Source organism: Ranitomeya imitator, chromosome 1, assembly GCF_032444005.1.
Source record: "Ranitomeya imitator isolate aRanImi1 chromosome 1, aRanImi1.pri, whole genome shotgun sequence".
NCBI classification, from domain to species: domain Eukaryota; kingdom Metazoa; phylum Chordata; class Amphibia; order Anura; family Dendrobatidae; genus Ranitomeya; species Ranitomeya imitator.
In genome coordinates, this window is record NC_091282.1 from 244,876,620 (window position 1) to 244,885,601 (window position 8,982).

Sequence of the window (8,982 nt, forward strand, 5' to 3'; positions counted from 1 at the left end):
AGAGGAGATCTGCATGGAGGAATGGGCCAACATACCAACTACAGCGTGTGGCAACCTTGTGAAGACTTACAGAAAACGTTTGACCTCTGTCATTGCCAACAAAGGATATATTACAAAGTATTGAGATGAAATTTTGTTTCTGACCAAATACTTATTTTCCACCATAATATGCAAATAAAATGTTAAAAAAACAGACAATGTGATTTTCTGGATTTTTTTTTTCTCAGTTTGTCTCCCATAGTTGAGGTCTACCTATGATGTAAATTACAGACGCCTCTCATCTTTTTAAGTGGTGGAACTTGCACTATTGCTGACTGACTAAATACTTTTTTGCCCCACTGTATATGGCATACTGGAACTCGGCTCTTTTCACACCGACTGATGACTAGATAATATTGATAATGCGTCAATCGTGTTTTTCTATATACAAATAGGTGCATAGGAGAAGTTGTCATTGAATACACATTGTGATCTTCCAGATATATCACCTTATGTTTTTGAATGTTACTGAGTTGCACATGAATATAAAATACTAATGAAGTACAATTGAGAGCAAAAATGTAAATGTGATTAAAAAAAAGAATATTTTGTTACCTTTAGCTTATCTGAAGCGACGTTATGGTCTGGTAAGTGTTGGCTCAGACAGTGAATCTTCCAACACTAGAACAGATTGTGCCAGCCCGAGCCTCCAGCCACAAGACTATAATCTGATGCAGATGAAAAAACCGAGAGTGGTGCTTGCACTCGAAGAGAAAGAAGCCTTGAAAAAAGCTTACCAAATGGAACCGTACCCAACGCAGCAAACTATCGAACTGCTCTCCTTACAGCTGAACCTTAAAACAAACACAGTTATTAACTGGTTCCATAACTACAGGTAAGTCCAGAAATTGTCTGCTAGTACCAATGCAGTTGACAAAATGTTAAAGGAGTTTTCCAGTTTCAGGAAAGTGGATGCCAAATACTGTAAAATACCTAAAATGGCAAACAGAGCAGGTACCTTCCAAGGGTCCAGTGCTGGCTCCCCGCCATCTCATGGGTCTCAGTGTTTTAGCCGACGTGGTGATGTCATTTCGACAGTGCACATCACCACTTTAGCCATCACTGAGCATTGAGAGTGAAAAACCTCTTTAATAAGAACATTTCAGCATCATCATTAACTTCTGTAATCCTGAAACTTCAATACATGTAGCTGTATGTTGATCATTATACGGATTATGATTCAATCCACAAGCAGTTGTTGAACATCTGCATGATTTTGTTTGTTAGCTCTTATTCACATTAGCATTTCTGCATGTCTTACCATATTTATGACATAAGAATAGTGCATACCAAAAATTACAGCAGTACATTGTATGTGCCAAGATACATTGGGACACCTATACTTTACACATACAGGAGCTTTCATAACCTCCCATTCTAAATCCTTAGGCATTAATGTGGAGGTGATGCCCATCTTGCCATCAAGCTTTGATAGCTTTCCACTCTCAATTTTGGAATGTGTCTGTAGGAATTTTTGTCCATTCATCCAGAAGACCATTTGTGGGGTCAGACATGCCAGTGTAAGGAAAATTAGAGGCCATGCAATGATGTTGTATGAAATGAAATGTGCAAATTGCCTTTTCAGACAGGAAGAGGACTTGAACTCCTAAAAGTCAATATCAACCTTTTAACGAGCCTTGCGCGAAACACCTTTCCACAAATTGAGATTCTGGTTTTGGCTTTTATCCTAAGTCATAGGGCAAGGTTTGTTAAAGGGTTGGTATTGACTTGTAGGATCAATGCTTCCAATAATAATAAATAATAATCTTTATTTTTATATAGCGCTAACATATTCCGCAGCTCTTTACAGTTTGCACACATTACCTCACTGTCCCCGATGGGGCTCACAATCTAAATTCCCTATCAGTATGTCTTTGGAAAGCGGAGTACCCAGAAGAAACATACAAACTCTTTGCAGATGTTGTCTTTGTTGGGATTTGAACCCAGGACTCCAGCGCTGCAAGGATGCAGTACTAACCACTGAAACACCATGCCACCCGCTAGTTGGCACTCGAATTCAAGTCCTCTTCCTCTCTGAAGAAGCAATTGCATATGAGGTTAGCGGGCCTAGTTCACAATCTCTGTTCTAGTTCATGCCAAAGGTGTTTGATTAACTTGAGGTCAGGCCTCTGTGCAGCCAGTCAAGTTCTTCTGCACCAAACTCGTCTAACCATGCTTTTATGACTCTTGCTTTATGCACTGGGGACAGTCATGCTGGAAAAGAAAAGGAAATGCATCGTAGTGTTCCCACAAAGTTGAAAGCATGCAATTGTCCAAAACTTTTTGCTGTGTTGAAGTTGCCACAGTGCAGTCAGGGCAGTTAATGTTTTCCTGGCATTCACCAAACCTTAACTCGTCTATCAGACTTCCAGATAGAGAAGCGTCATTCATCACTCCACAGAACACTTTTCCACTGCTCCAGAATCCACTGCCAGGGGGCTTTACACTGCTCCACACTTTGTATTGTGCCCTATGATATAAGGCTTTTATGCACCTGCTCAGCCATGGAAGTCCATAACAAGATACACAATTTTTGTGCTGATGGTAATACCAGAGGAGCTTTGGAGCTCAGCAGTTATTGGGTCAGTAGAGCACTGGCAACTTTTATGCACTCGGTCACCCTGCTCTGTAACATTACCTGGTTTGCGGTGGTTCCTAAATGTTCCACTTTTAAAAATTACCATTCACATTTGATTGTGGAATATTTAGGAGATAAGGATTTTCATGAACTGACTTTTTGCTCTTTTGGCTTTTGCTATTACAGGACCACACTGGAATTCATTGAGCTCTTAGGAACAACCTATTCTCTCACAAATGTTTGTGAATGCACACTGGATGGCTAGGGGCTGGATTTTATATACTTTGGGCATTTTATCTATATGGTGTATATGCACATATTGAGTATATGAATATTAAACTGTATTACAGCCATATAGACTATACCTATAACATTGAGCTATACGGCACACAAATTGGCCAGTTAATCTGTTCCACAATCAGGTTTTCTTGTTGTGGCTGGTGGGCACACATGAATTGGCCAATTTGTGCACCAAGTACCTTGGTTTTATAAGTATCATTTATTAAGAAGTAATACAGTTTTAATTTCCAATATTCAATGTTCTACATCTCTGTGCACAATGTGCTGCTGCAATCTTTGGTATGTATGTAATGCACTCACAGCAGCTTGCACCTGGTCACATTTGCTTCTTTGTCAGATTTTGTGTCTTTATAGTAAGAATAGCGCAGACAGAAGTGCTATAATTGCCATCAAAAATACCATACCCTGAGCTGTCATGGCTCTGCTACATTTAGAAGCCATGACACTAATATGAACAGAATAGATAGAGGCTGGAGTGAGCAGGACTATTATGTGAACAGTGATCTAAAACATATACTTATCAAAACCACATACCAAAGTCATAAGCACTAAAGATGCCAGCAATATAAGGAAAGCCAAACAGAATCCAGATTAGAGCTGTATTTGTGCATTTACCTTTCTATTCTCATTGTCTTCATTTTTCTTTTACATTCTCCTGGTGTCTGGCAGCTTCAGGCTGCGTCTGACTTTGGTTGACTGGTCTCTGGAGATCTTCCAATCTGAAGGCTGATTGGAAAAGCCTTTCATGGATCATTTCAATTAGCCATGAATAGGGACTTAGTGCTTTGTTTGTTTTTATTTTTCTAGCTAGATTGGTTACAGTTGTTTTTTCTTTAGAGGGGAAAAAAAACTTTGTTTTATGTATTTTTATTTTACTTTATTTTAATTCATATTTAAAACAAAAAAAAAATCATTTTTTGATATTACTGATACTTATCATTCATCTATCCTTGCTGCAGAAGGGAAAAAAAATCCATCTAATAGGATACTTGTGTAGATTAGCAAATTGCGATTGTATTTTATTTTAAGAATCTACAGTATCTAAAATCCTTGACACCTTAACGTGAGCTGCTCATTGATGAACAGGTATGTGCCTCACGTAATGACCCACGACTGAATATTACTAAGGCTTCATTCAGGCACCTGTTTTTCACGTACATGTTCGATCTCATGTTTTTTTGTGCATCGTGTGCCCTTGCAAAATTCATAGACGCATATTAGTTTTTTTTTATCATTGTCACAGATGAAAATTATCCATATAAGTGTATGGTTCGTGAAAATCACAGACAGCACATGGATGGCATCAGTATGTAATCTGTGTGTGATTAACATTGTAATGATTAGGAGAAGCTTTGCATATTATTTATATTTTTACATATATGAAAATAACTGATGAAACTGATTGTAACAACTGACTGAACTCTGGTGACAATCGGATCAAAAATACTGATGGCACTCAGACTACTTTTTTGAGTACATGAAAAATCATTGACGTCTGAATGAGGCCTAAATAGCAAAACCTACACAAGTCAGTATTTTCCCCATATCATTATTTTCATGCATATTATACAAGCTGTATAAACTTGAATGATTATTGGATGAAGCAGATCAGGGAATGTGTGGTTGTGGATATGAATACCCATTATTGAGACTTGCCAAATTATTAAGCATCTTGTTCTCCTCAGGCAAAATGACGGAAAGTCAAAAATTGTTACAAGTCTTACAGGCTGAAATTGTTAAGATAATGGAGCATGATCACAGAACCATCAAAAGTTTTGTTGCAAGCAGTCATCAGGGTCAGAAAAACATGATGACAAAAAAAATCATTTTAAGTTGGAGATGGACTCAAAATGTCCAAACTTCAAATCTACTGCCAGGATTCTTCTTACTACAGGGTATTTGCTCATTTTGTTTTTGTCTTAGTTTCTGCCAGTTTTTAGAAGACACCTTTTTTCAAGCAGTGGTATAGAAAAAAGTCTTTCAAGAAAACCATGATTTTCATGCAGAACATGGCTCCATCGCATTCATCAAAGTACTCTACTTATTGGCCCAGTCTACATGTTTCTCTTCTGTGTTGTTCGGTGGTAGTCGGGTTTCAGCCTCGCTTACCTCGGCCATGTCTATGCGCAATGAACACCTTATACTTCTCGGCTCTCCAGGGAGGTTGCAGTTCTGGAATAAGATGGCACAGGATGATAACGGCTTCCTGGTTGCTTCAGGCTTTATTCTTCTCAAATGTTTTGCATTTTTCACTGTTGACTATTTCCAACAAAACTTTTGATGGTTTTGTGATTCTGCCCCAAACCAATAAGCATTCAAATTTATACAGCTTGGAGTTGGAAAATCTGCATAAAATGATGATATAGCCAAAACACTCACTTGCCTAATAATTGTGCCCACAGTGTATAGAGTATTCATTGAGACTATGGACCATATAAATATTTGGTGGGCCTGACCACGGATTAGATAGATTCATTAACTGGCTATTCCCATGTCAGCCTTTTACGGTTCAGAATGGAATATTTATGTCTATGTGCCAGCCACATATTGTCAGGGCTACAGAAACAATCTAGTGGGCTGTGCAATTCAGCCCACCCTCGGTTTACAGAGTTTCCATCTCCTTTATTCAAAACATATACATAGATATTCATGTTATGAACAGCTGAGATATAAATAATCCTTTAGTGGATTGTCCTAGATTATAGGAATATGACTACTTCATCTGAACATAGCGCCACATCTGTCCACAGGTTGTGTGTGGTATTGTAGCTTGGCCTACTTCACTTCAATGCCAAACCTGTGAACATGATTGGTGCTGCATTTTGAATAAATCAACCATAATTTTCCATCCTTGCCAAGCCTCTTAATTTAGTTTGCCGAAAGATTATTTTGCACTTGAACTAACATTGGTTTCTATGGACTTTTAGGTCACGCATGCGCAGGGAGATTCTGATGGAAGGCCAGCATGACAATGACATAGATCAAGAACCAGATAGCTGCGACAGCTTCACATCTGCGACAGTATCACACCGAGAGCTAACCCCTCAAAGCCCGGACTCAGAAATAGGAGACAGGAAACCATTGATCAATGATCTCAAACATATGCTGCATAAGAATTGCTACTCAAAGGAGTCAAGAACTGCAATGAAAATTAAGAAAGAGAACATGGAGGAAGATGATTATGACTTTACCAACCATTGTAAGTCTTATGACCCTGGAACACCATCAAGAACGTGTTGTGAACTGGAGCCATCCAGAGCACTTAGAGAAAAACAGGTTGCCTCCTCACACTGTGATGGCTCCCAGAGACTTCACTATTTACGAAAAAGCAATTCTGGTCTTGAGAAATGTCACCAACATGTAGCCCATGACTGTGCTGCTTCTGTGCATACACATAAAGAGATTATGGGAGCAGACATGTCACAGGCTGACCCTATCAGCTTTAAATCTTCAATCGAATCTTCTCGCTGCAGTCTTGAAGTATCTCTGAACTCACCATCAGCTGCCTCTTCTCCAGGCCTCATGATGTCAGTTTCTCCTGTTCCTTCGTGTTCTGCTCCAATCTCTCCATCCTTGCCTAACCCCATGCTGACTAAGACTCATTCTTCCAGTCCAAGCAGTGATATGGTACCATTGCATCCCCCCACAAAGCATAGCCCCAACAACCAAAGGAGGAATGAAAAAATGGCAAATCTAAATAACATTATCCATAGGCTCGAGAGAGCTGCAAATAAAGAAGAAACTCTGGAATGGGAATTTTGAAACTATTTCTATCTGTACATAAAAAAAATAATAATGTTTCTACATCACTCTGTGAATCCACTTTATGGAGCAGAGCAATTGCAAAGGACTTATATTGCATATTTTATATATATATATTTTGTTTTTCTGTTTTGTGAAGTAGACTATAATAACAAAGGGGGTAACAAATATCCTAATAATCTCTTTGAATTAAATGGAGAAAAAATAAGAGAAACAATTTTCATGGTTAAAAAAAAAGAAAATCTTTTAGTAGAAAAAAAAAATATTTATAAACATTTTAGATATTTTATTACCTAATATTTGGAATTTATTAACAGTTGAAGCTGCTTTGATAACGGACAATGAAAAAAATGCAGAGATGTAGCAGTGATAATAATATGTATTTTAGCTTGCAACTGGATACAATTAAGTGACTGTTGTTTAAAGCCATCAAGAAGCACTAGGAGCCCGTCTAGATGAAGTATCTAATAGATATCAAGAGCTGCTTTGGTTTCTACCACTGTCTCCAAGACAGCAATCGTTACTACCCTCTGAAGAGATGGTTGCAGTCTGTAAGACTCTAAACTGAGTATGTTTTGCCATGAAATGTGTATTGATTGGACGTCCACTTTAAAAATTATTGTGACATATTATACCTGGTGGCTGTGAATGTTCATCCTCGTCTGTGTATGGCAGAGGTAAATGCAGAATTGTGGTGGGACCAATAGTAAATATATAAATGCTAAGCGTGACAGATTTGCCGAGTGTCCAGATGTGTTACAATTTTTACATTTTTACACTACATGGCCGGTTTTATGTCAATATCCCTTCTATTTAGTGAGTCTTACTATCATAGTTATCTATTGCGCTGCTCTATACAATTCTACAACATTGTTCCAAAACTTAGTGTAATGTTCAGGTGTCAACATAGTTTTGTATGCGTACAGAATAAATTATACTAAAGGGAACCTCTCATCTGATTCATTCTGCCCAAACCACTGGCGTCATCTTGGTCGGATCTTGACTGCATGATTTCAGGCAGGTATATTTTACTCTGAAATGTACCGACGTTTCAGAGAAAATATACTTTGAAGAACCAGCCGGAAACTATAGCTGGACACTGGCACTGATCCCGGTGATTGACACGTCTCTCCCATAGCGTCTAGTCTCATATAGAGTCTAGTCTATTCCTATGGTTCCTGGCAAGATCTTCTAACTTTATTTGTTTCAGAAACGCCGGAGCAGTTCTGAGAATAATATACCTGGCTGAAATCGTGCAACCAGGAACTGATTCTGGTTTGTGGAACTTTGATTGTGTGACAGGTTCACTGTAAAAATAAGATTAATAGTGTAGTGGTTTAACCAATTTCATGTCAAGAGATCTGAAATGTGTGTTGTAAGTGCACAATGAGGAGCTCAGCTCAGTGTAACATCCACTGTTATATCAAGCTGGTTCTGCAGGTATGTAACAATGGGAAAACCATCAGTTGCCTTTTGGAAGCCATGACATACAGAATGCCTCTGCACTATGAATGAAGTGCGTTCACAGTACAGCATATTGTGCATATACTCTATTAACGGAGCCAGAATAGCACTGCCATGTAGTGGCTGTTCTCAGTGCGGAAGCTCAGGTCATACAGAAGTGAATAGGAGCAGAATTGCAATACTGGAGAACAGTATATGGAGCTGTGCTGTTCTAGTGTACACTGTGTAAATTTTTCCCAGAAGCTACCAACAGCTGTTCATAGGGGGTGATGAGTGTCGAACACCCATCGATCTAATATTAATGACCTATCCAAAAGTCTAAGGCTGCCGTCACACTAGCAGTATTTCGTCAGTATTTTACATCAGTATTTGTAAGCGAAAACCAGGAGTGGGTGATAAATACAGAAGTGGTGCATATGTTTCTATTATACTTTTCCTCTATTTGTTCCACTCCTGGTTTTGGCTTACAAATACTGAGGTAAAATACTGACCAAATACTGATGTAAAATACTAACCAAATACTGCTAGTGTGACGGCAGCCTAAGTCCATCATAACCCTTTTTTTTTGCTGGCCATTCACTTCAGATAACTGTCAGCTGAATACACACAAGATATTTATCTGACAATCATTGGATAATGCAGCTTATCTAATTTGTAATACTTATGTGTATAACAACCACAGGCATCAGATTCTTGGCAATCTAGATGATGCCCATACTCCCTCAATAGCTGTTGTCTGGACAGCTATTCTTCCAACTCCGCCATACCACTGCTTGACTGAGCCATTGTCATGCTGTTCTAGCTGGGCCTTATCTCCTGTGAAAATAAAAGATGAATGC

The 8,982-nt window shown here is 38.6% G+C and overlaps 1 protein-coding gene across 2 annotated transcripts in view; it reads left to right on the plus strand.

Moving 5' to 3' along the window:
• Window positions 1–7,311, plus strand: part of CUX2 (cut like homeobox 2) — a 739,268-nt gene extending 731,957 nt beyond the window's left edge. Inside the window, exons 21-22 of one of the 2 annotated variants that reach the window (XM_069754866.1) lie at window positions 601–874; window positions 5,845–7,311. In XM_069754866.1, the coding sequence (XP_069610967.1) occupies window positions 601–874; window positions 5,845–6,679 (1,109 nt within the window). In that variant the 3' untranslated portion in view covers window positions 6,680–7,311. The remainder of the gene's footprint in view (window positions 1–600; window positions 875–5,844) is intronic. The other variant, XM_069754872.1, reaches the window with a different exon arrangement.
• The last annotated feature ends 1,671 nt before the right edge of the window (window positions 7,312–8,982 follow it).